Source organism: Monodon monoceros, unplaced genomic scaffold (assembly GCF_005190385.1).
Source record: "Monodon monoceros isolate NGI ecotype Baffin Bay Population unplaced genomic scaffold, NGI_Narwhal_1 Super_Scaffold_15, whole genome shotgun sequence".
NCBI lineage: Eukaryota > Metazoa > Chordata > Mammalia > Artiodactyla > Monodontidae > Monodon > Monodon monoceros.
In genome coordinates, this window is record NW_021703771.1 from 76,666,230 (window position 1) to 76,694,167 (window position 27,938).

The 27,938-nt window shown below is 36.9% G+C and overlaps 1 protein-coding gene across 3 annotated transcripts in view; it reads left to right on the forward strand.

Moving 5' to 3' along the window:
• The window catches only part of SCAF8 (SR-related CTD associated factor 8), a 182,558-nt gene that overhangs the window by 22,112 nt on the left and 132,508 nt on the right, over positions 1 to 27,938 (forward strand). For all 3 annotated transcript variants that reach the window (XR_003793708.1, XM_029223842.1, XM_029223843.1), the window contains 7 exons: positions 10,339 to 10,422; positions 14,207 to 14,251; positions 18,373 to 18,534; positions 21,343 to 21,496; positions 22,572 to 22,702; positions 24,723 to 24,899; positions 26,484 to 26,563. Coding sequence is in view for 2 of the 3 variants with exons in the window: in XM_029223842.1 (XP_029079675.1) it covers positions 10,339 to 10,422; positions 14,207 to 14,251; positions 18,373 to 18,534; positions 21,343 to 21,496; positions 22,572 to 22,702; positions 24,723 to 24,899; positions 26,484 to 26,563 (833 nt within the window). In the remaining variant the exon portion in view is untranslated. The remainder of the gene's footprint in view (positions 1 to 10,338; positions 10,423 to 14,206; positions 14,252 to 18,372; positions 18,535 to 21,342; positions 21,497 to 22,571; positions 22,703 to 24,722; positions 24,900 to 26,483; positions 26,564 to 27,938) is intronic.

Genomic DNA, 27,938 nt, shown 5'->3' on the forward strand with positions numbered 1-27,938 from the left:
GTGCCACAACTACTGAAGCCCGCACGCCTAGAGCCCGTGCTCTGCAACAGGAGAAGCCACCGCAATGAGAAGCCCATGCACCACAAGGACAGTAGCCCCCGCTTGCCTCCACTAGAGAAATCCCATGGGCAGCAGTGAAGACCCAACACAGCCAAAAATAAAATGAATAAATTAAAAACAGAAAAATTAGAGAAGCTGCCATCCTTTTAAAAAAACAAAAAAAGGGATTCTAGATTTGAGATTCTGAAAAAGATGTAGAGTTTTGCATGCTCTTCACCGTATCACATTGTTACCTTCGTTACGTGCTTAACTGTACTCTGCAGAGTGTTTCTGTTTGTTTGTTAGAATGTTGTCCATCGCCAAAAGCAGCCCATTAGTTTCATGAGAACAGAGACTGTCTACCTGTTCTATTGGATCCATAGTGCCTGGTACTAATTGAGTATATTTGGAATGAGTGATGAATTCTTGGATTATAGATGATTTGCATTTTCTGCTGTCTTCATGCTTTTTTTGCATTTCCAGTTTTTCCATAGTAAAATATTTTTATAATCAGAAAGAAGTTATAAGATTTTTTTTTAAGGTGATTATTTTTTATGTTCTCTCACTGGTTTTTAGGTATTATGTAACATTTCAGGTTTTGTGCTTTGGTGTTTGCAGTTATTTATGCCCCCCCCGCCCCAAAGATGCATTTGAAACTTTGTTCTGAAGTTTTCATGCTGGCACAATATTTAGTGTAAAATTGGGAGTTCTGCCTTTGTTAAAAGCCTGATCTGGTGGTCCTCACGGGATATCTGTGATGTATCTTTTATTTAGCCTTTGTTCTTTAAACATTGTGATTGCTCAAGAATATTGCTACTTCAGTAGAAGTTAACCCAAGTTTATAAAGAGCTTTGTTTCAAATACTTTTTACAAAGAAATTTACTTTAAAAAAACCTTAGGAAAATGTCGATATTGGTCACATTATTGTTTTAGAATGTGCTTTTCTTAATGTTGGATCTACTACTGTTAGTCTAATGTTAATGTTCTCGTCACATTTTGTCATGTCCTGTGAGTCTGATTTTATACGTCACTTTGTTACATGCTTGTATTATCAGATAGTTTATATTGTATTCCAAACCAAAAGTAATATGGAAGATTGTGCTATGTAAAGAAAGGAGAACTCATATGTTAGGGAGTGAGAAGTTTTGGATATGGAGAATACCTAGTTTTTGACTTGTTGAGGTAAAATTTGTAATGCGGTGTATTGGTTCTCAGGTATTAAAATTGGTGAATATTATGCTCTTTAAAATGACTGTCAGTGAAACAAGTCTCTTATTTACTTTTTCTATATATATAAAAATTTATTTCTTTTTTGGCTGTGTTGGGTTTTTGTTGTTGCACGAGGGCTTTCTCTAGTTGTGGCCAGCGGGGGCTACTCTGTTGCGGTGTGCAGGCTTCTCGTTGCAGTGGCTTCTCTTGTTATGGCACGCGGGCTCAGCTGCTGTGGCTCACAGGCTCTAGAGCACAGGCTCAGCAGTTGTGGCTCACGGGCTTAGTTGCTCTGCGGCATGTGGGATCTTCCTGGACCAGGGCTCAAACCTGTGTCCCCTGCATTGGCAGGCGGATTGTTAACCACTGCACCACCAGGGAAGCCCTCTTATTTACTTTTTATTCCTATATGCAAAATACTGAATTTCTATTTTTAAAGTTAGGAAAAGACAGAGAACTGTTTTATTTTGAAATTTTAATTTCTGTTGAATACTTTGAATTATAAAAATGGTTTTTGCAAAAATACTTATGAAAAGTAAAAAAATCTATACAGTCAAGTTAGAAAATTAAGATAAATCGTTCACAGCTTTCTTCTACTTTATTCATTTTCTGTTGCTGTGTAACACATTGCCACAAACTTAGCTTGCGGCTTAAGCACCATGCATTTATTTCACAATTTCTGTGGGTCAGGATCAGGCACTGGTTAGCTGGGTCCTCTGCTGATGGGCTCACTAGGCCGAAGTCAGGGCGTCAGCCAGGCAGGCTGAAATTTGTGGTCCCCTGCCCAGCTCATTCAGATTGTTGGCTTAATACAGTTCCTTGCCATTGTAGGACTGAGGTCTCCATTTTATTTGCTGGCTATGGGCTGGGTGTCTTTCGGAGTTCCTAGCAGCCACCGTCAGGTCCTAGTTGCCTTGTAGCCTTCTTATGTGTGTCTTCACATGGCTGTGAGAGGGAGCTAGTTCTCTGGTGTCTCTTCTTAGAAGGACAGTAATTTTATTGGATAAGGCCTTCACTCTTATGACCTGATTTAACCTTAAATACAATACCTCCATAAAGGCCCTATTTTCAAATACAGTTGACCCTTGAACAACACGGGTTTGAACTGTGAGGGTTCACTTATATGTGGAATTTTTTCAGTGGTAAATGCTACAGTACTAAACAACCCGTGGTTGGTTGAATCCATGGATACAGAACCATAGATATGGAGGGCTGGCTATAAGTACATGTGGGTTTTTGACTATGTGGAGGGTCATCACCCCTAACTCTTGCATTGTTCAGTGGTCACTGCATAGTCACGTTAGGCATTGGGACTTCAACATATGAAATGTGGGGGAGAGATACTGTAGAAGGCCAGGGTTGGCAAGTGGAGTTAAAACAAGATTGTATTAAAATGTAATTGTTACATTTTTCAGAATAACGTATGCATGTAGTTTCTTTTTAAGTACAAAAGAGATTTTATTGGAAGCTCTTTCTTCTCACCCTATGCTGGATCTCCAAAAAGAACAGTGTTTTAATTCATAACACTTCTGATGATAACCTTCATATCACTAAGCAATAATTTTATATATGTGTTTCTTTAATGGTCAATTTTAGACAGTGACATTTTGCAACGGTAGGTGAGGCATTAGTTCACTTGTGCTGGTCTTGCCCTCTGAATACCTTGATTTTTTTTTTTTTTTTTTTTTTTTGCGGTACGCGGGCCTCTCCCTGTTGTGGCCTCTCCCGTTGCGGAGCACAGGCTCCGGACGCGCAGGCTCAGCGGCCATGGCTCACGGGCCCAGCCGCTCCGCGGCATGTGGGATCTTCCCGGACCGGGGCACGAACCCGTGTCCCCTGCATCGGCAGGTGGACTCTCAACCACTGCGCCACCAGGGAAGCCCTGAATACCTTGATTTTGAATGGTAAGACTGGATTTTTGCAGGGCAAATTATTTCCCTCTTTGGCTGTATCTGTGTGTTTTGGGGCTTGCGGTTTTCTCTTTGTTTCATCAGTTAACCAGTCCTCTTATCACATTTCCATTTTCTGGAAATTTTCTTGTCTGCTTATTCTGTTCCCATTCCCATTCTACTTTTTATTGTGAGTTTTAAATACCTTTAAAAAATTATTCCTTTTTTGTCCTGCCAGTAAGAAGAAGAAAAGGAAAAGGTGGTCAGCATGCTATCTTGAATTGAAAGTACCAAGATTGTGTTGGATCCAGGAACTTTTGTGATTGTCTGATTTCTTAGGAGATTTGAAGGATCCTAACTCTAATACTCTCAAGGCCCTGAAGGACCATTGTAGAGAAAAATGAATTGGATTGATTAATATTTTAGGTTCACACTTAAGGTTAATTCATATTGGACATAGAATCAACCTTGAAGGCATAAGATTAATCTGTAAATAAGCAAGATTTTACCCCAATTTAATGGTTCTCTTGGGTTTGTCAGGTCACATGTTTTTTTGTTGCATTCTTCCAGGGTCATGGTAGAATTCATTTAATATTGCTCAAATTGGGAAAGGCACTAAAATTTTTGAAGTGAAGAGTTTGCTCGAAATAACAAGCATGAAGTACAACATTTTGTTAAATTTTGGGTAATGAGCCTTACTCAGTGCATAGATGAGGAAAGGCCTCAATACACTTTGCAGGATGTTGAGAGTGTCGTGTTTATCCAAAAACAGACAAAGTGGAGTGTTTGTAGGATTGAGAAATAAAATTGCCCAATATCGGGTTGACCTGGTTTTGTAAAAAGGTTATGTTGGAACACACCCTGCCCATTCATATATGAGTTGTTTGTGGCTGCTTTCTTTACCCAGGGGTAGTGCTGAGTACAGGCATACGTCAGATGTTTCGGGTTTGGTTCTAGACCACCAAAATAAAGCAAATTTTGCAATAAAGCAAGTCACATGAATTTTTGCTTTCCCAGTACATATTAAAGTTATGTTTACACTATACTAGTGTGCAGTAGCATTCAGTCTAAAAAATGTACATACTTTGTTTTTAAAACTTACTGCTAAAAAATACCATCATCTCAGCCTTTGACGACTTGTCATCTTTCTGCTGGTGGAGGGTCTTGCCTCACTGTTGATGGCTGCTGACTGATCAGGGTGGTGGTGCTGAAGTTTGGGATGGCCATGGTAATTCCTTAAAACAACAGTGACGTTTTTGCTGCATGGATTGATTCTTCCTTTTACAAACAATTTTTCTGTAGAATGCAGTGCTTTTTTAAAGCATTTTTCCATAGTAGAACTTTCAAATTGGAGTCAGTCCTCCGAAATCCTGCCTAATCAACCACGTTTATGTAATATTCTGTATCCTTTGTGGTCATTTCAGCAGTCTTCACAGCATATTCACCAGGATAGAATTCTGTCTCAAGAAACCTCTTTGCTCATCCATAAGAAGCAACTCCGCATCCTTTAAAATTTTATCATGAGATTGCAGCAATTCAGTCACATCTTCAGGCTCCACTTCTAATTCTACTTCTCTTGCTATTTCTACCACATCTGCAGTTACTTCCTCAATGAAGTCTTGAACCCCTCGAAGTCAACCATGAGGGTTGGAATCAGCTTCTTCCAAACTCCTGTTAACGTTGATGTTTTGACCCTTTCCCATGAATCATGAATATTCTCAATGGCATCAGGAATGGTGAAACCTTTCCAGAAGGTCTTCACTTTACTTTGCCTGGATTCATCAGAAGAATCAGTCTCTATTGCAGCTATAACCTTACGAAATATATTTCTTAATAAGACTTGAAAGCTGAAATGACACCTCAATCCATGGGCTGCAGAATGGATGTTGTGTTAGCAGGCATGAGAACATTAATCTCATTGTACATCTCCATCAGAGCTCTGCAGTGGCCAGGTGCATTGTCAGTGAGCAGTAATATTTTGAAAGGAATTTTTCTTTTTCTGAGCAGTAGGTCTCAACAGTGAGCTTAAAATATTCAGTATGCCATCTTGTAAATAGATGTGCTGTCCTCCAGGTTTTGTTATTCCATTTAGAGAGCACAGGCATAGTAGACTGAGCATAATTCTTCAAGGCGGTAGGATTTCCACAATGGTAAATGAGCATTGGCTTCAGCTAGTCACCAGCTGCATTAGCCCCTAACAGGAGAGTCAGCCTGTCCTTTGAAACTTTGAAACCAGGCATTGACTTCTCCTCTCTAGCTAGAAAGTCCTACATGGCATCTTCTTCCAACATAAGGTTATTTTGTCTACATTGAAAATCTGTTGTTTAGTTTAGCCACTTTCATTAATGGTCTGAGCTAGATCTTCTGGATAACTTGCTGCAGCTTCTCCATCAGCACGTGCTGCTTCTCCTTGCACTTTGATGTTATGGAGATGGCATCTTTCCTTAAATCTCATGAATCACCTCTGCTAGCTTCACACTTTTCTTCTGCAGCTTCCTCTCCTCTCTCGGCCTTCAGAGAATTGAAGAGAGTTAGGGACTGGCTCTGGATTTGGCTTTGGCTTAAGGGAATGTGTTGTCTGGTTTAATGATTGGCTTTGGCTTAAGGGAATGTGGTGTCTGGTTTAATCTTCTATCCAGACCACTGAAACGTTCTCCATATCAGCAGTAAGGCTGCTTTGCTGGCTCATCATTCACATATTCACTGGAATAGCACTTTTAATTTCCTTCAAGACCTTTTCCTTTGTATTCACAACTTGACTGTTTGGTGCAAGAGGTCTATCACCCTGCCTTCTTCGCTGACACAGGGTTGCAAAGCACGGTGAAATGAAATATGCCTGTTGTGCGATAGTAACTGTGTAGCCTCCAAAGCCAATAATATTTACTGTGCTGACCCCTGGCCTAATCAATAATGGACAACTTAAAAACTCTTTATTAGAAATGAGTTTTTTGGGGGAGTAGCCAGCAGCCACTGAGAAATCTCCGTTTAGGTTAAAGATTTCTCAAACCTTGATTGAAGTCATTAGAAACTGATTTGATTTGAAGAAGTTGTTTTCAGACCTAAAAATGTGCATTTCATGTGGTACATACACGTGATAGAATAGAAAATTTAAATGTTACTGATTGAAAGAGCACTCTGCAGTGTAACTGAAAGGAGTTGAAAAACAAAAGAATGAATGAGTTAGACTGAAAGCCCAGGCTGTTGTTTAGTATCTTTCCTTTGAATCCATAAGTCTTGAGTAGCCAAAGGAAGGACACGTCAGGACTGGGACTTCATTAAATTTTAGTAAAGGCATTCTGTGAAGAATTAGACGAAGTGATCTATGCCTCTTTTCTGGCTGTCAGATTTAATAAAGAAATGAGATTTTAGAGAATCTAAATAAATGGTTAGTTGGAAGCACATGTATTCAGTGGGCCTTTGAAAAGTACTTAATTGCTTAGTATTTTTCTAAGTAATACCTTAAGTTTCTGCAGTATTAAAAAGAGGGTCTCTCAGACATCCCTGGTAGTGCAGTGGATAAGAATCCACCTTCCGATGCAGGGGACACGGGTTCAAGCCCTGATCAGGGAACTAAGATTCCACATGCCGAGGGGCAGCTAAATCTGTGCACTGCAGCTGCTGAGCCCCCGTGATCTGGAGCCTGCACACCATAACGAAAGATCCTGCATGCTGCAGCGAAGACCCCAAGTGCCGCAACTAAGACCTGACACAGCCAAATAAATAAAAGTAAATAAATAAATTTAAAAAAATAAAGAGGGTCTCTGATAAGAGCTGACTTTTCATGCTGTTGAAATGTTTTACAAGTCGTAAGTTATATTTTCCCTACCTCATTCTCCCAACCTCCCCCCTGCCCGATAAAAAAAGGAAGGAAGAAAGAGAGCAAAGTTTTTGATCTGCTAGAACATGGACCAGTGCTTGATTGAAACTTTAGGGCTTTACCACACAAAATGAAAGAAGTAATGTATTGTCAACTATAGGAAGGCCCTGGTACCTCTTCATTGCCCCAGTCATATAAATTACTATGGAATGTACCTTCAGGTACCTGAGTGAATAAATGTTTGATGCATACTTTAATATTATTCATTTAAATGGAGAATGCCTCCAAAGAGAAGGATTTTAATTTAATAATGGCTAACCCTGTTGAGTGACTTAAGTGTGTTCTAAAAGCTTTATATGCAATGTTTCTGTAAAATGAGTATTGCTTCTGTTTTCTAAACGAGAAAACTAAGGTTCAGAGGTTTAGCAACTTTGTATTAAGGTAACATAGTTGGAATTAAAATCCAGGTCTTTCTGTGCAAAGCTTGTACAATGCTGTGTCTTATATGTACTTGTTCATTTTAATTTATTCTTAACAAATTCTTATTCTCAACGAATTCTTATTCTCTGCCAGACACCGAGGATACAGTTTGGACAAAGGGGGAAAAAAAATCTAAGCGTAAAAGGCAGAGTTTCTCTTCTTAGAGCTTATTCGTTAGTAGGAGAGGGCAGGTCTGGATCTCAGATGGGCTGCAGTCTGGGCCTGCTAAGAACTTCTGGGAAATTGACCTTTGCTTTACACAGCTTGCTGAAAACACCGTGTTGATGTTATTTTGCACCTAGTGAGGTGATTGGCATACAGTTAGATTTTCTAAAACAGACAGGTAGGAATTGAGGCCATGAGTATATTAAAATTCCCTGTGAGTTTGACAGAGGTAGCTTCTTAAATGATCTGGTGGGATCCTAACCCCGGTTGGGCAGCATCATCAACAAGTGGACACCTCTGTGGGAACTTAAAGGGAAAGACGTTTATACTTCTCCCAAGGTTGATTTCAGTTTGGACAGCTCTTGGTGTTCAGTTAGTGTCTTATTGCTTAAACTGCATTAAAGGAACTTATATCCTTTGTCTCAAGGATGTCAGTCTTTGTCACCCTTTGGGACAGTCCTTTTAAAAGTCAAATATTAGTTAAATAATCATGCAAGTAAGTGTCAAATTCTGTGATGAATGCTTCAAAGGTGAGTGACAGTACAATGAGGGTATAAAAGGTGGTATAGGGGCTTCCCTTGTGGCGCAGTGGCTGAGAGTCCGCCTGCCAACGCAGGGGACACGGGTTCGTGCCCCGGTGCGGGAAGATCCCACATGCCGCGGAGCGGCTGGGCCCGTGAGCCATGGCTGCTGAGCCTGCGCACCCAGAGCCTGTGCTCCGCAACGGGAGAGGCCACAACAGTGAGAGGCCTGCGTACCGCAAAAAAAAAAAAAAAAGGTGGTATAGCTCTGGTTGGGGAGTTGTAGGGAAGGCTTTCCTCATTAGGTGATGCTTTAAGATGAATGATTATGCGTAAACTAGTAGCGAGGTCCAAGTTCTATTCCAAATAGAGGAAACAAGCCCATTTTTAAAGGCTCTGTGGCAGGGAACTGAAAAAAGACCATTGTGCCTAGGTCAGAGAGCTGGGGAGAGGAGCATGGTATGAGATGAGACTGGAAAGGTAGACAGGAATTAGATCAGGCAAGGGCCTTGTATGTGTAGATTTTTGTGTCTCTCCAAAGAGTGGGAAGTCATTGAACCTTTTAGGGTGGTAGAGGAAGTGGGTATCAGTCACCTGATCAGATTCGTTTTTGAAAAGATAGACATGCTATCACAATGTGCGAGATGAAGGTAATTTGGACTGTGGTCATGGTGGTGGTTGGAGGAAGAAGAGGCACACGTGGAGGAAACTGGGTAAAAATCAATAGAATTCAGTGATGAATAGGTTATAAGGGCTGCTGGAGCAAAGGCTATAGAGCAGCCATCCCCAACCGTTTTGGCACCAGGGACCGTTTTCGTGGAAGATAGTTTTTCCATGGACGGGGTTGGGGGGCCGGGATGGATGGTTCAGGCGGGAACAGGAGTGATGCGGAGCAGCAGATGGAGCTTCGCTCACTCGCCCCCCGCTTGCCTCCTGCTGTGTGGCCCGGTTCGTAACAGGCCATGGACCACTGCTGTCCCGCCCCGGGGGTTGGGGAGCCCTGCTCTAGAGGACTCCCTAGTTGTTTAACCAACCAGTGTTGTTTTGAGTTGCTTTGCAAGTCTGTTCAAGTTGTTTTTGCGATGTTCTGAGGGCCAAAGCTTAGTTTCCAGGCTTCTAGTTAATATCTTATAGCATTGTAGTTAAATTCCCAGCATCATTTAATACCAGTTTTCATCAGTATTTATTTAAGCTTAGTTATTTGTCTTTTGCCTAATTCCCCCACCTTGTCTTCATCCGTTTTCTCTCTAAGCAGTATTATTGTCCTTTGCATATATGAGAAATCTTAAAACAAAAATTTGGGGTGGGGGGGTGGGATTATTGCTAAATATTAGATCTCTTGACTTCTAAAAACAATTATATTGAGATGTAATTCACATACCACGCAATTAACCAATTGAAAGTGTATAATTCAGTGGTGTTTAGTATGGTTGTGCAGTCATCACCACAGTCAATTTTAGAATATTTTTGTCACCTAAAAAACATGCTTTACTCATTAGTTATCACTCCTCATTTCTCCCCAGCTCCCCCAGCTCTAGACAGTCACCAATAGATTTGCCTTTTCTGGACATTTCATATAAATGCAATTCTGTAACATGTTTTAAATACGGCTTTTTAAACTGAGCATGTTTTCAAGGTTCATCCATGTTGTAGCATGTATCAGTACTTCATTCCATTTTCATGGCTAATATTTCATTGAATGGGTAGAAGAAATTTTGTTTATCCATTCCTCAGTTGATGGACATTTAGGTGGTTTCCACTTTTTAAATGAATTTTTTATGAATAATGCTGCAGTGACCGTTTGTGTACAAGTTTTTATGGGAACGTATATTTTCACCTCTGTTGGGTATATACCTGGGAGTGGAATTGCTGGATCATATTACATATTATTTTTCATTTTTTGAAAAACTGCCGAAATGTCTTCCAAAGCTGCTGCACCATTTTACATTCCCATTAGTAATGTGGATAAGGGTTCGTTTCTCTACATCCTTGCTAACACTTGTCTTTTTGATTATAAGCAAGTAAGTGTAAAGTGATAATCTCATTGTGGGTTTGATGTGTATTTGCTTGATGGCTAATAATGTTGAACTTGATTTTTAAAAGAAAAGCAGCACTTTAATTTCACTGAGGATATAAAAATAGAAATGGTTGGTAATTTCATGTAATTTCTTAGAGACCAGTTTTGCTGTGTTTAAAATTTGTTCTTCTTTTTCATCAGTTGTATTCCCTGAATGACTACAAGCCACCCATTTCTAAAGCGAAAATGACCCAAATTACTAAAGCAGCCATCAAAGCTATTAAGGTGAGTAACACCTTTTATTCTTGTGTTTTTCAAAGGAAATACTACACTAATATTTTGGAGGAGGGATGATTTTTATAGATTATATGCTGTCTTCCTCTTTTCAGAGTCAGTACATGTTCAAGAGAAAAAGCGCAAAAAATGAAAATCTGTCACCTGCAAACTCTCTCACCTAGAGATAAACACTTAATATCTTGATAAATATTGTTCCATAAACTTGGAAGCAATCATTTTCCCTTATTTTTCTTAGGTAAGATTTTAGATGTAGCCACATTGTGGAGAACATGTTTAACATTGTTATTTGTCACACTGACTTTACAGAATCTTGAAATACAAGTTAAGAAAAGGTTTCTTTAAAAAAATTAATGTATTGTTTTTCTTATTGATTGTATTATAGATTTAAAAATGGGCCATTATGGAAAATAATTGGGCTTCATTGTACATAGGACATTTAAACTGTGGGAAGAGGCCACAGGTATTTAGGCATTGTTCTGATAACAGTGGTTTTGATTTATGGATACTTCTGAAAATCTCAGGAAAAGGTTGGATCATCTCTAGAGAAATACACATATGTACAGAATTTTGCATAAAATTTCTTGGTTTTAGGGACCTTATGAAGCTCGACCATAGACATCTCTCCAAAATGTTCTTGTCCCCAAAGCTAAGACTCCCTGCTCTAGTAGGGTTGTTAAAATTGAGAATGAGTGAGTGCTTATTTTTAATTAAGTAGGTATTAACCTATAGATATTTGGTGATACGTTTTTCTGCTCTGAGCATTAGCTCATAACCAGAAGCACCATTATTTAAATAAGTCGTCTTTTTTGTTTTTTTGTTTGTTTTTGGCCACACTTCGCTGCTTACGGGATTTTAGTTCCTCGATCAGGGATCAAACCCAGGCCCCGGCAGTGAAAGCGCCGGAGTCCTAACCACTGGACCGCCAGGGAATTCCCTGAATAAATTGTCTTTGACTAATAGCATTTATCTGTTAGATTTAACAAATTCTTTACAGAGAATCACTACTAGGAGAAAATTTAGGTAGTTGATTTTGCAGTGTTCTAATGCCCCAAACTTAGTTTTCAAACTTATAATTAATATCTGATAGTATTATAGTTCAAATCCCTGTATTTATATGCAGAATATCAAAGAGGGGATAAGGACAGTGACCAGTAAACACACTTAAGATAGAGAATTCTTCAAAGAAGTGATTTTTCAGTTTATCTGATAGACTCAATATAGAACGTTAGTCTCTTCTGCTTGCTTTATACCCTTCTTCATTGTGATCTGATTTTTATGGTCATGATCCTGAGAGTATGCGAACGTGTATATTATTGTCATTTTTATTCTGAAAATTAATAACTGATGCATTAATATAACCTTTTGTTGAACAGAATACTTTTTAATTAGAAGACTCTAAGGAATAGGTATTAACATTATTTCCATTTTTCACATGTTGGAAGGGTCTAAGAGAAGTAATTTGCAACAGTCAGAATAAAAACAGCTAGATTTTGATTTTCTCTCAATTAATGAGTCTAAACATGTTATACTGTACTATTTTGATTTATTGGTACTGTCTTAATGTTTTTAATTTTGAAAAAACACAAACATGTTGCATAATATAATGAGCAACACATAGCCTCTTAGATTCACCAGGTGTTAATATCTTGCTACATGTGGTTTATTTCTACACACGCGTGGGCGCGTACACACACACACACACACACTGAAGCACGTACATACACACTTTCACGTTGTTTTGGCTGAATCATTTGAGAGTTCGTTTCAGTGTTCATTCAGAATAGCACGTCGTCCGAGAGTTCGTTTCAGTGTTCATTCAGAATAGCACGTCGTCCCTAAATACTTGAATTTGAATGTCCTAAAGCAAAGAGATTTCCTAGGTAACCAAATACACATCACGTGCAAGAAATTTCACTTTGCTATATTATTATCTAATATATAATCTACACTTTCATTTACCAGTTGTCTCAGTATTAACTTTAGCACCCGCACCTGTGCATTTTCAGGATCCAGTCGAGATCCTGTCATTTATTTATCCTGTCACCGAGCCTTTTTGCTTTGTTTTGTTTTTGTTTTCTTTTTCATTACATAGACATTTTTGAAGAGTTCAGACCAACTGTTTTGCAGTACTGTATTAATTTAAACTGCATTTGATACATATGTAAGTTGATATTTGAACTGCCTTTTAAATCAGATTTAGATGATATTGTGTTTCATATTAAGGTAAGTCATTGGCTTTCTATCAATGTTTAGAGACATGATTATTTTTCTGGGTGCTTGTTAACATTGCACACTGTCAACAAAACTTCTGATAACCTATTGTGGAAGAAGGCCTATGTGAGTTGAGTATCTTTGAATTAACAGTAAGTTGTTTTACTCTGAATTACATATAGTACATGAAGTAACTAGAAGCAAGAAGCACTGCCAAGATGTCTTCCAGAAAAATTAATATTTAATAAAAACCATTCAGTGTGTAATTACTATTTTATATATTGATTTTAAATGTTTAGTTACTTATAAAGTGCCTAATAACTTTTAAGTAGTTTGGCTTTTTTTACTTGAGTAACTTAAACTGTAGCGTAAACTGTTACTTTGTAGTAAGGAAACTTTTATTGTAGATTTTGATTTGGTGAATATGAATAATGAGATTTTCCTTTATTTTTTTAAAATACGCCTTTTTATATACATTTAGTTAGTTGGTTGGTTGGTTGGTTGGTCGGTCGGGCCAGGTCTTAGTTGCAGCGTGCGAACTCTCAGTTGCAGCATGCACGTGGGATCTAGTTCCCTGACCAGGCATCAAACCTGGACCCCCTGCATTGGGAGCGTGGAGTGTTACCACTGCACCACCAAGGAAGTCCCAGTTTTCCTTGGTTTTTGACTTTATAAATGTTGGATTTCTTGCTGCAGTTCAGTTGAAAGTTCTTGTGTCTCTTCAGTCTAAGGGGATGTCCCTAAAGAGCATAACTCATGGGATCAGAAATATAAATAGAAGTACAATTCAGGATAGTTTTTTTTAAACAGAAATGTGCTGATTGTGCAGTTGCCATTGAGCTATTAAAATTAAATTAGGTACAAATTCCAGATAATTTTTGTTTAACCTGTAATTTTCATCTTATTTGTTTTCACGTTTATTCATAGTGTTGTTTCATAAAACTTAAATCTAAGTTTTCACATAATTGATAGAAGCCCATTTCTAATTTTTAATGTGTGTGCTCACTTCTCTTCCTGCTGATTCGTTTTGGCTGATCCTTTAGAACATTATACATCTCTGTGTTTTGTTATATATACGTGCAGTTCCATTTTCCAGGAGAAGCAGAAGAAGATAATGAAGTTGAAAACATCTCCCTTGCACACATTTATTAATGCTCTTTATTTTCAGTTACTTGATTTTTCTAGTACTAACCTAATTTAGCCAATAAAACGATACTAAAGGAGAGCTTTGCTCTTTTTCCAGGAAGGAAGAATGTACATCCACCAGTGTCTTACCACTAGTATTTTGCTGTCAACCTAACTATTTGTGAAAGTTTGCTTTCTTAAAGACTGTAATAGAATTCTTTTGTATCTGTGTTAACGTAACACACTTTGGATATACTGATCATACACCTACTTGAAGAATCCCTTTACTAATCATAGCTAGTTTAATATGAATTTAATCAAAATTCATGATTAAAATTCATTGCTTTGATAGACCTTTGAAGCTATGTTAAACCGTATGTTTAGCAGGAAAGTTCTAATCAAACATTTAAAACCACATTTCTTTTTTTTCTTTTAGTTTTATAAACATGTGGTACAGAGTGTTGAGAAATTCATTCAGAAAGTAAGTATATAATTTTCTATATATATGCTAAATGTTCTGTAACTATAGATTAATGGCCTGCACTCTTCTCTTTTAAATCAAATACCCAAATTTAAATTGTTTTGATGGACTCTTCAGAAGTGATTCCATCTGTTTTAATATCTGATTAAGAGTTAAAATGAAAGTGCTTTTTGGATAATTCTAAAAACAAAAGCTTTTAGATAGATGTTTTTGTTAATTTGCATTGCCGTAGTGAGCATCCGTCCCTTGAAGAAAATGTTTCAATATGATTGATTTTTTAAAATTTATTTATTTATTTTTTGGCTGCGTTGGGTCTTTGTTGCTGTGCACGGGCTTTCTCTAGTTGCGGCGAGCGGGGGCTACTCTTCGTTGCGGTGCGCAGGCTTTTTGTTGCGGTGGCTTCTCTTGTTGCAGAGCAGGGCTCTAGGCACGCGGGCTCAGTAATTGTGGTTCGTGGGCTGTAGAGCGCAGGCTCAGTAGTTGTGGCGCACGGGCTTCGTTGCTTCGCGGCATATGGGATCTTCCTGGCCCAGGGCTTGAACCCGTGTCCCCTGCATTGGCAGGCGGATTCTTGATCACTGTGCCACCAGGGAAACCCCCCAATATGATTGATTTTTAATGAAATTATAGATTCATTATTTTTTATAGCCTTTAAAGAAATTCTCCCTTGTTATTTGAAGCTGAATGCTTAGAGAGCAGTCTTCCTTTTAGATAAGATGTGGTAAAATGTAGTAAAAATACCAGCCACTTTCCTTCTGCTGATTCATTTTGTCTCATCCATTAGGGCATTACACATCCTACATCTTATTATATAGACCTGAAGTTCCATTTTCCAGGGTAAGCAGAGGGAGATGAAGTTGAAAACAGCTGTTTGGCATACACTTAGTAATTTTTTTTGTAACCAGGGCCCGAGGTGACTAGATTATATGTCTTTGCCCCTTTGTGATCAGTGCCCTATTGGTGCCACATTTTTTGGGGAGGAGTACATAACTTTTATAACTTGTAATATTGTACTGTAGGATATCTGTAATTGAATTTAGGTTTTGTATTCTGCCCATTGTTCATGCCTAGACGTAAGCAGAACCAGTTTGAGGATCAGAGGTAAATGGCATTAAGGACTTGGCAAGGTTGCAGTGTGTTTCTTGAACGAAAATAGTTGACTGGAGCATGAATCAAAGTGATATTACTGTGTCACTAAAGTAGCTAGGTAATCTTGAATAAATCAGTTAACCTTTATGTGATTCAGCTTTTTTTCTCTTAAAGTCTTGTTCTCTCAAAACTTAAAGTATTGGTAAAACATATTTTGAGGTTAACAACTCGTGAGTTGAAGCTTAAGGCATGAGGTAAAATAATACGTATGCTGTGTTTTAGGTAAGTCCAACGAGAAAATACAAATGTTGGTGATTGGAAAATTTCATTGTTCTAAAGCTTTTAAAAATCTTTTTCAAAAGGTTCAGTGTCTATAAACAGTGCTTCTTAAACTACTTTTGTGCACAGGAATTACCTAGAGATCTTGTTGAAATGCAGGTTCTGTTTCCCTAAGTGTGGGTTAGTTAGGCTCTGATACAACCTCGGCAAGTTAGGCTCTGGTTATAAAGTTTCTCCTGAGAGAAGACCTTGTGAAGAACTGAATGCTCTGGCTGTCTCAGAATGGTTCCTTTTCCTCTCCTTCCTTTGGAAGCATGCTCTATCCACTGTGAGAATTCATTTGGTATTAGGTATAACTGTTTCCTGAGACCAGCCCTCTTTTCTTACATGCTCCTGTCAGCATCATTTAGTGCTTTGTAAGTACAGCCACAATTGTTATTCAAAGTGTAGAAAATACCTCATGACATTGGAGTCTTAGGAATTCTTGTGTTTTCAGTACTGCTAGAACTTGAAAAAGAGATTGAAAACATTTCAGATTTTTTGGTCTTAATTCGCCTCTCAAGTTTCTAGTTGGTGACTTAGCCAAGTTTACCAAATATTGTAATTTTAAAACTTCTACAGCATTTAAAACGTACATAATTTTTTTTTGCCATTTTATGTGGCAGACACATAAAAATGCCTAGTCTGTCAGTGAAGGAAATTCTGTACCATAATACGTTAATATAGTGTTTCTAAAGATATTGTGGAAGAAGAATTATCTTTATAGCTTAATACTAAAACTGCTAACATTTTTGAAGCTTTGGAATCTTCACAGTAGGCGAGGAAGGCCCATTTATTGTGTTATGTACTCATGATTCTTATGTGTTGTGAGTTTATAATTGAGTTTTTATTATAAATCAGAGAAAAAGGTGTATTTGTTTAAACAAAACTCACTGCATTAATCACGTTTATTACTTACCATTCAGTATTAATTTTAATAACTCTTACCAGCAACTTATAAATTTTATTTAGCCTTAGTCTCAAGATAATCATTTCTGTAAAGTAATAGTTATATATCAGATTATTTTATCTGTGTTTTCGGCATTGGGAAATAGATGATTTTTAACAGAGTTGTCTTGCTTTTCATTAAATTTAAAAAAATTTCTTTTCTTTACTGGATGTATTATTTGCCTGGCTAGGTGAATATTTCTTTGAATGTATGGTAGTCAAAGGAAAATAGCCTTGGCCAGATATATGAACTGAGGGACAGATATGCTAGATTTGGGGGGAACGTGAGGGAAAAAACTATTTCAGACTTTTAAAACAGTAACTTTCTATAGAGCAGACAGATTTTTTTGTTTTGTTTTGTTTTGTTTTGCGGTACGCGGGCCTCTTACTGTTGTGGCCTCTCCCGTTGCGGAGCACAGGCTCTGGACGCGCAGGCTCAGCGGCCATGGCTCACGGGCCCAGCCGCTCCGCGGCATGTGGGATCCTCCCGGACCGGGGCATTGTGTCCCGTGTCCCCTGCATCGGCAGGCGGACTGTCAACCACTTCGCCACCAGGGAAGCCCGAGCAGACAGTTTTGAAACTTTTTGGTAGGTTAAACCTAAAACTTTAATGTCCAATCACCAGCATTACTGCCCTTTCATTAAATGTTTCAAGTACTAAACAGCCAGAACCTTGCAGTAGATACTTGTGAATTGGTGCTAAAGGTCTCTTCATTTTCTTAATAATGACCTTAAAGAGAAGGTTCTTAAAAGGGATTTGAAGGAACAAATGAAGAATCATCTAGTCTTTTTGCAGAATGAAATCACTCATTGTCTTGACTGAAAATCCTGTTTAGAAGCATGTATGTCTGTGTTGGAGGTAGATTGAGGATCCTTTACCCAATGGTCCTTGGGTTTCCAGGAAGTTTTTCAAGAATAGCAATTTTGATTTAGTCCATATATGATTTCTATGAAATTACTTTGGGTGAAATACCAAATTACACCCAGAATTTGAACCTGCTTTTTGCAACCATAATTTCATTTTAATCAGTATATGTTTGGGAGGCAGGTGTTCTTATGCTTCTGGATATGGAAGAAATCGAAGCAGTGAGCTTGATAGTGAAAGGATTCTTCCTTGTGCTCAGGAAAGTAGGAGACTTTCATATTCTTCAGATTGGGTAATGGATAAGGTTGAGAAACATTGATCAGTGGAGTAGCTAAAAAATGTTTTCATAGAATAGATTCCTAGAAGCATAATGGTAGTGTCTTGTCTTTTGTATAGGTGTGGTATTTGAGAAAAGTTTTGAAACTTTGGGTTCATTGTGTTTGGAGTGTTACAATTTGTCATTTGATTTGTTCCTTCATTAGTACAGAAATCCTTTCCCTATATGTTTCAGACGAAGTCTAAGGCATGTTGGCAGTGCTTTTACCAGTGCTTTTCTTTCCTGAATTTGCTGCTTCCTTTTATTTGGCTTTTCAGAATCATTAAACATTTTTTTTTATTATAACAGTACCTTATCTTTTGTTTTTTATTGTTCAAGCCAGTTACTCAGCGCTATTTCAGAACTTAGGTGATTGGCACTTGAACTGAATATGTAGAGTAGCCAAAGTAGATTCTTTCAGATACCATTCCAGAGACAGACGGTATGGAATAGTCAACCTCGAGTGTTCATCACCTCAGCATGAGCAGTGTTTTTGTGTTTGTACAGGATTTGTGGTGACATTTGTATATCAAGAATTTTAACCTTCTCATTTGCTTCCCTTCCCACTCTTCTTTTTTTCTTCAGTGTAAACCAGAATACAAGGTACCTGGACTTTATGTTATTGACTCTATTGTACGACAATCTCGACATCAGTTTGGTCAAGAAAAGGATGTGTTCGCACCCAGATTTAGTAATAACATCATTAGCACTTTCCAGAATTTATATCGTTGCCCTGGAGACGACAAGGTATGCTGCCTTTTTTCTTTTTTTTTAAGTCACTACAGTAATTACCTTTTTTGTCTTAATGAGACTCTTTACATTATCTTAATTTTATCATTTTATGTTACTGTTTTACTCTTTGTTATTCCGAATTTGAATATTTAGTTATCGCACTCTCCATGTTCCTTTTTGTTATTAGACTTTTCTTAAACAGAGTGGAAAGATATAGTTGATTTTGCTACTTTTTAATTTATTGAAGCAGCTGGTGTTAAAGAAACTAGCTCTAATAAGCATTTGGAATTATCCTAAAATCTTACTTATTTACATGCACAACCAATTCAGAATTTTGATTATTTGACATGAGCTGATATTTACCTATTTAGTGTCTGTGAAAAATGGATTTACCAAATAATTAATAGAAAATAACTGCATATCAAAATTCCTTTGTCATGGTAGAGTTTTCTTAGTGCTAGAAACCACACTACTGGGTCTGCTGGATCTGAATGAATAAATATTCTATCCCACATTAAACAAAAGCTTGGGGACCTGAGGGAGAATAAAAAGGCGCCGTTTATCCTCATAGGTGCTCAAAGATAGTAGAAGGTTACGTATCTTGGATGCTGATTTGGAAATTTAGTGTCCTTTTTCTGACAGAGTTGATTGCAATATTGATTTTGTAGGAAAAGGAACGAACAGGTGAAGACCAACTGTTACTCTGAGGAAGAGCCACAAAACTTAAAAGCTCACCACAAATCTTTTACCTTCCCTCAAGTACAAGATTAGGTAGTCTTTATTTTATTTTATTTTTTATTTATTTTTTGCGGTACGTGGGCCTCTCACTGTTGTGGCCTCTCCCATTGCGGAGCACAGGCTCCGGACGCGCAGGCTCAGCGGCCATGGCTCACGGGCCCAGCCGCTCCGCAGCATGTGGGATCTTCCCGGACCGGGGCACAAACCCGTGTCCCCTGCATCGGCAGGCAGACTCTCAACCACTGCGCCACCACGGAAGCCCTAGGTAGTTTTTATCTTTAATTTAATTTAATTTTATTTTATTTTAACTATTGTACAGTTTTGAAACAAAAGAAGTCTTGTTATAATAGATATGGAGACAAATTTATCAGTTTTTCAATTTTATTTTATTTTATTTTAACTACTTACAGTTTTGAAACAAAAGAAGTCTTATTATAATAGATAGATATGGAGATAAATTTATCGTATCATTCTTTGTAAACTGTTCTTGGATATGCTTCTTGAAGCAGATTTTTTTCTTTTAATTAACTTTGGTACGTTGATAATTCTATGCAGGCAGAAAGAATGCTTCTAGTTTTTAAGTAACCCATCACAGTTGAGACTTAAAGTAGATGCCTTAGAATCCCACCTAAAATAACTCATTTGAAATTTTATATAAACATTTTTGAAGTAACTTAAACACTTTGATTTAGGAATTTCACTGGTTTGGACTTGGATTTCTATCAATTACAATGAACAAGTCAGTCTTGAATTCGTAGATTTCATAATAATAATGTTTCTCATTTATAATAAAGTTTAGTATATAGGGATTTTTTTTTAAATAACCATAGTAGGAAAGATTACATTGCTACTGTAATCTCAGTGCATAAACTCCATAAAGGAGAGGCATTATTTGTGTGTAGGTAGATACATAGAATGATACTTACCAGACAGGGACTACTTTTAGTGCTTGATGAGTATCTCGGGAACTGGAAGATTTTTTTTTTTTTTTATGTAAAGCAAAAAAAAGTATAAGACACTTTCTTAGTGCTTACATCTTAGGAAAAATAGTTAAATCAGAAGATATGAAGCATTCTTTGTGTAACTTTCTTATGCTTCATTTGAAATACAAAAATTTGCATGCTAATTTAGCTTGGACATAGTTTGAAAATATGTTGATATGTTATGAGTGATTTAAAGGTGAACCAGATATTCTTAAAAATTCCTGGGGCTTCCCTGGTGGCGCAGTGGTTGAGAGTCTGCCTGCCGATGCAGGGGACACGGGTTTGTGCCCCAGTCTGGGAAGATCCCACATGCCGCGGAGCAGATGGGCCCGTGAGCCATGGCCGCTGAGCCTGAGCGTCCGGACCCTGTGCTCCGCAACGGGAGAGGCCACAACAGTGAGAGGGCCGTGTACCGCAAAAAAAAAAAAAAAAAAAAAAAAAATCCTTATTTTACTGTTACAAAATAGATTATTTAACAAAAGGCTCTTTTTAGTACTAATTTCAGCCTCTGTCATTTAACTTATTCTACTGGAGTTAAGTAGCCTTACAGTAGTCAGTAACTAATACTTACTGCTGTTTACAGAACATTTATATGCTGAACAGTGGTGGCAGAAAGTAAATTTGGTTAAATTCTTATGTGAGGAAATACCCTTTCTTGTTCTTAGATAGTTTTAAAATGAAAAAATTTTTTTAAAGTCACATAAGATAGGGATTTTCTCTTGAAGTTACTTTTTTAAAAGATAAAATTAAAATCAACAGTAAATATAACTTTAGTGCTAAGCCTCAGAATCCTTAACACAGTTCTCCAGCTAACTGTAACCATCTCATTAGTGTTCATGTAGATGGTGAAACCTAGTTACCATTCCTTCCTTCTTTCTGCTAAATATTGCTTTCATTAACTTGTATATTCATCAGAATGAATATTTTTGCAAGTGAGTTAATAAATGCAAAATTATAGAAACATAATATCAGGGCTGGAAAGTATCATAGCAGTATTTTAATCCATCCTTCCTGTCTATTGTCCAAGTAGCCTCTAAGATATGACTGTGCTAAGGTTTTGAAAGCAAAAAAACCAAAATATCATTTTTCTTTTTTCCTGTAGAGTAAAATAGTGAGAGTATTAAACTTATGGCAGAAGAATAATGTATTTAAAAGTGAGATTATTCAACCTCTTTTGGATATGGCAGCAGGGATTCCTCCTCCAGTTGTCACACCTGTTTTGGCCAGTACTACTGCTGCTATGAGCAATACCCCAGGTATGTTGCTTTGATAGATTTTCTGAGTATTCTATTCATGCTTTTCAGGTGATTATTCATAGATGAAATAATAATTTGACAGTGCAGGAGAATTTGTCTAGCATTAGGTAAATGAAAGGAAATGCAGTTTAAGTGAAAAATAAAATCAGAAGTTATATTTGTGTGTAATTCTTTTCTAAAAATTAAAAAGCTTAGTTTTTAAAATCCCTAGAAACATAATCAGCTTTGGAAATTGGTGTGTCAGTTAAGTTTTTCCTGATTTAGACTGTAATCTTTTAAACTTGCATATATATCATCTTGATATTCACAGTGAACTAAGACTACTAATATAAAGAGAACCCTGAAAAATTTATTTAATGGAGAGAAGAATGTTTAGTAATAATCTCAAAATCATGTTTTGTTTTTTTTTAAGGTATTTAAATGACATTTGAAATTTTTTATCATAGTCCAAGAATTACATTTGTTAGCATTTTGGTATATATTTCGTTTTTGATGTGTGTGTGTATACATACACACACACACATATTTTGGAACAAAAATAGTTTTATGTTATGCACACTATTTTATAATAATTTTTTTCATGAAAGATTGCATTTTGAATATTTCCTTATGTCATTGAATTTTCTTCTTTAATAAGATTTTTAATGACTTGCAAATATTAAAGCCTCCTTTATTTTGTTTATTTTTTTAAGTTATTTTTTATTTTTGGCCATGCCATGGGACATGTGGGATCTTAGTTCCCTGACCAGGGGTTGAACCTGTGCCCCCTGCATTAGGAGCGTGGCGTCTTAACCACTGCACCACCAGGGAAATCCCTGTAGGTTCCTTTAAAATAGTAACTTAGTTAATTGAGAACAAGTATGGCTAGCTCTTTTAGGTCTTTTTTTTTTTTAATTGTTGTTGTTTTAACATACCTGATTCTGTAATGGTTTTTCAAAATGGAGACAGTAAAATTACATTTATATAAATCTGTACATATTTTATAAAAGTGACAGAACAAATCTCTCTACTTTTCCAAGTCTTATTTATGTTCCTACATATTTATTGGGGTTGGGTTTGATGTCTTTTCTAAAAGGAACTCCTGTGACACCTGTTACTCCAGCCAATGTGGTCCAAGGTTTACCTGATCCGTGGGTGTCTCAGATAACAAATACAGATACACTTGCAGCTGTAGCTCAGATCTTACAAAGTCCTCAAGGCCAACAGGTGAGCAGCTTTTTAATTATGTCAATGATTTAGGACTCATTATTTTCCTAACACATTGTTTCATTATGTACCACCTAAGGAGTATGTGTTTTATTTTTAAAAAATGACCACACTACATATAGTACTGTGTAACTTGGTTTTTTTTTCATTTAGTAATGCATCATGAACACTTTTATGTCATTAAAGATTATTTTACAAATAATTCATTCCACACCAAAATAATTAAGTGCACAGTTTGTGCCAGACGTTATTAGGTGCTATTGTTATTCCAGTAACAAGGCAGGGAAGTCTTCTACCTTGAAGAAGATACCTATCTATCTTAGGGGAGACAAACAATAAAGAAGTATAAAACATTATTTAGATAGTGATATATGACTTAAAACAGGGTAAGTCTTTACAGTGACTAAGTTTGGGGGAAGGGGTCAGAATTAGGGTAGCCAGGAGAAGGCATCTTTGACAAAGTGACATTTGAATTGAGACTTTAAATGGAACTAGTCATGGAAAGATATGAGGATAGTCTAACATCTGTTAGGTTTTTTTAACTTATCCTCTAAAAACCAGATTAATTGTGATATGAATAAGTAAAAAACGGTGCAGTTGTGGACTCTTTAAAAAGACAATCTCAAAAAAAAATATGGAACCATTTTAATGATTTACAAATGTAAAAAAACCGTTCAATTATCATCTTAGATTGGATCCAGTTTCTACAGTTTTGGGACAGTTGGGAAACTGAATTGGATATTAGATTAAATTATAGAATTACTAACCTTTTGTGATAATGATATTTTGAAAGTAATTCGTAAAGCAAATGTCATTTTAAAAGACATCTATTAAAAAAATACTTTTGGCCAGAGTGTGGATTTTCTGGAAGAATAGAACAAGGAGTCAGGAAGACACAGTGATCTATAAGATATGAAGTCAGAGCAGAGGAAAGAAAGTAGGGTGCTGCAGTGTTTGAGCCTGGGTGCCTGAAAGAATAACAGTGCTGTGGGGGGAAATGGAGATGTCAGAAGGAGCATTTAAAATGTGTAAAGGAGAAATGTGATAATTGCCTTACTTTCTTCTTTCCTCCCTCTCTCCCTCCCTCTTATTCATCCATCCTGTTTTGGAGCTTCCTCAGTGCAGTAGCTCAACTATCATATGTTTTTGTAGTTTCTTTCCTATCACATTAGTAGTTTGTAGTAAATGTTGGTATGATAGGTAAAGACACTAGTTTGTTTCTTAATGTTGCTCTTTCAGATGAAATTATTTTACTTACTGTCATCGTGCATGTTTTTACCTTCTCCCACTGTAAACTGAACTTAGAGTGCAAATGTCTTATTTAGCAATAGCTTTTCTATTTTTCTTTTTCTATTCTAAACTGATAATTTTCAGATTTAACTTGGGTTTACATCTTGAGTAGGAAAGTATTGATTACTGCTAGGTTATATATATAGGGTTTACTGAACTGAACTATCTTCAGCATCTTACTACTGTTTCTGTTTTTTAAGAGGGAGGGTGAATGGGGGGACAGGGGTTGCTTTCAACTCTTGTTGACACTATTCACCTTTAATTTCCTTAGTTTCAGACTGCTCCAAGGGACAGATTTCTTATTTTCTTAGCTGCTTTCGGGAATGTGTTATCAGATGGTAAATCTGAATGATAGTAAAAGCAGTTGTAAGTGCTTGTCCTTTTACAGAGATTGAGTTAATTGAAGAAGGGATGAAAAAGCTTAGTGAAAAAAAGTCTGCTTGTGATGAGTTTTTTTATCCGTTGGTCATGGTGCGATCATTTTATTTTGTTTAAACTTCCCTGACTTTCCAGAAGGAAGACAAACTTATTAAGGACTGTGTTATATATGGCACACACAAAAAGTCTTTTTTTAAAAAAAAATTGTTTTAAGTTAGTATATATTTTTTCTTGGTCTCTAGACTGTAGAATGGTAAATTTTATTGACCAAAAGTTTTAGATGAGTATTCTTATTACAAACCCAACACCTGTTTGTAGTAATTTTCTTTTTTTTTTTTTCCCCACCCTTTAGCTTCAGCAGTTAATACAGACTTTACAGATACAGCAGCAGAAGCCTCAGCCTTCCATCTTGCAAGCCCTGGATGCCGGCCTTGTGGTCCAGCTGCAGGCTCTTACAGCACAGCTCACAGCAGCGGCTGCAGCAGCCAGCACCCTTAATCCCCTAGAACAGGGAGTGTCTTTTAACAAGGTAAAAACTAAGATAAGAGATCTGTTCTGTATGAAGAACTGAATTTTCTATACTATCATGTATATTCCAATTCTGTAAATTACATTTTACCGTAGCACTATTTTATATTTTAACATCCATCATACTCTATAAGATATAAATTTTAGAAAAAGTTCAAATTTCTGAAAGAAATTAAGTAATTTTATAATTCCACTGGCAACATTTAGAATATTTTCTTTTGACTAATAATAACTGGTCAGTAAAATTGTGTATTCACTTTTTTTTAAAATAAATTTATTTTATTTTTGGATGCGTTGGGTCTTCGTTGCTGCGTGTGGGCTTTCTCTAGTTGCGGTGCATGGGCTTCTCACTGCGGTGGCTTCTCTTGTGGAGCACAGGCTCTAGGCCCACGGGCTTCAGTAGTTGTGGCTCGCAGGCTCTAGAGCGGCAGGCTCAGTAGTTGTGGCGCACAGGCTTAGTTGCTCTGTGGCATGTGGGATCTTCCTGGACCAGGGCTCGAACCCGTGTCCCCTGCATTGGCAGGTGGAATCTCAACCACTGCGCCACCAGGGAAGCCCCCTGTATTCACTGTTGAGGCAGATAATTATTTTTTATACTTCCTAATTTATTTTGTGGATGTTACAAATATATTAATTATGGTGTCCGTCCTGTAATTTTAATCTGCTAGAATTAAAATTGTAAAGTATGTGAAAGTTCAAAGGAAAGCTTCTTTACAAGTTGTTACTATGCTGTGATAAATCGAGGTCTAACTAAAGAATAGTGTTTTTTTTTTTTTGCTGTACGCGGGCCTCTCACTGTTGTGGCCTCTCCCGTTGTGGAGCGCAGGCTCAGCGGCCATGGCTCACGGGCCCAGCCGCTCCGCGGCATGTGGGATCTTCCCAGACGGGGGCACAAACCTGTGTCCCCTGCATTGGCAGGCAGACTCTCAACCACTGCGCTACCAGGGAAGCCCCAAGAATAGTGTTTTTAAAGTTGAAAATCTTTTATGTTTAACTTGTGTGATATGCTTAATATTCTTGCTATTTATGGGAATATTATAATACTTTGGAAGTTTTATCTGTATTATTTTTATTTCTGCTACTGTTATTTTCATAGAAGTATAAATATTGATTTATTAGATTATTACTTAGACTTTTTTAGCCTGCAGCTTCCAAAAAGTCTTTAAATTGACCATTTAGAAGACAGTGGAGCGTTCTGAGTGAACTGCGCTAGTAACAGATCTGTTGATTATAGTTCTAGATTTTTTTTTAATCAAGCTCTGTTACTGTTGACAAGCCACTTAATTATTTTAATCCTAATCCTCTCTTTTATAAAGTTAAGAGTATTGGTATTTATCCTGCATGTCATGATTGTTTTGCTTCATAAGGCAATGTCTGTCAAAATGCCCTGAAGAAAAGTAAAGATCCACTCAAATAAAATGTTTTATTGGAGTATAACAATAAAATGATATGAAACATTTACATTTTAAATGATAGAGGTAAATTAATGGGATGTCAGTGACCTTCAAAATAGCATCTGCAACTTTTATTTGTGCAAAGCACTTTTAAATTTGTCTCTTTCTCTCTTTTTTTTTTCCCCACTTAGAAGTTGATGGATAGGTTTGATTTTGGGGAAGATTCTGAGCATAGTGAAGAACCCAAAAAGGAAATTCCAGCTTCTCAACTGTAAGAGTCATTATGTTTTTCTTTATAAACCATAAATTTTTTCTGTTATCTTTATAAACATTGTATGGGACGTTGCCATTGAGCTACTAAGTGTACTTTGAGTGAGTTGAGTTATTATTTCAGGCTCTTGAGCTCTCACATTACAGAAAGATGGTAGAATTGCTGCTTGTTGCTTCCCTGTGTTATTTTGACTCTTCCTAAGAACTTTGTAAATAATTGGGATATATCAAGATTCTTTACTGGAAAATTGATGTGTTGATAAATCTAGTTGTGTTATTTTCTGTTGTCTATATTAGGCTTTAAGTTATTTAACTCCGTTGTAAGAATATTTATAGGAAAGACGTTTGCTTCTAGTGCCAGTGGGCACTACTAGGAAGTACACTAAATTCTGGGAGTAGATCAGACTAATCAGAAGTAAGGAATAGGGTTGTAGGGATTTTGTTTGTTAAAGAAATGGATTGTATGTTTTTCTTTTAAATCAGTGATACAGTTCTGCAGAGCCTTAGGTTCGGTGAGGGTTCATGAGAGGACCAGAGGGAAGGAGGATGTTGGAGAGCAGGGGTGGAAGGTGGGAGGATTAGAAAGGGATGATGAGTGGGGAAAGCCTCTAGAAATCTTATTTCAGTGGTTATTTAGTTTTCTATATTGTGATAATATATTAAAAATATACTTATATGTAAAATTGCAATTATATGCTTATGACAGACATTCTACTTGAAAAAATTAAAAACTAATGTTTTAGATTATGAATTCTAAAGTTGTAAGGAGCATTTGAGATTATGTAGGTTAGTGTCCTGAGCAATGTAGTAATCTCCTTTAACCATCTGTATAGGTTATTTATCCATTGTTTTAATGCCTTCTATGACAAGAAGGTAATTTTTAATACTGTATGATCTTTTGTTACTGAATCTTATTTGATTTGCTTTCTATACACTGATCCATTTTGCTTTCTGAAGCAAGGAAACAAATTTGCTCCATTTTCTTTTGAGACATAGCCATTCCAGTATTTGAAGATAGGTATCATTCTTCCCCTTAGGTTTATTTGCTCCAGATGAAGTACACTTTTTTCCAACTGTTTCAAGACTTCTCACCATCCTGATTGCCCCTTTTGGGATGCCCTCTTTTTTGTTCATGTCTTGCCTTGTGGCACCCAGAATTCCAGGTGTATTCCAGGTGTGAATTTCCCAGAGTATAGTTAAATTATTAATTCCTCTTATCTAAACACTGTTTCCTTTAACATACCTAATAATGTGAATGCTTTTCTAAAGGAAGCAGATTAGTTTTATGAAGTGTATAATCAATTATGATGGTAGATTTCACATACAGTGATTGATGGAACATTTTTCCCACTGTCTCATAGTTTAGAAGGAGTTAG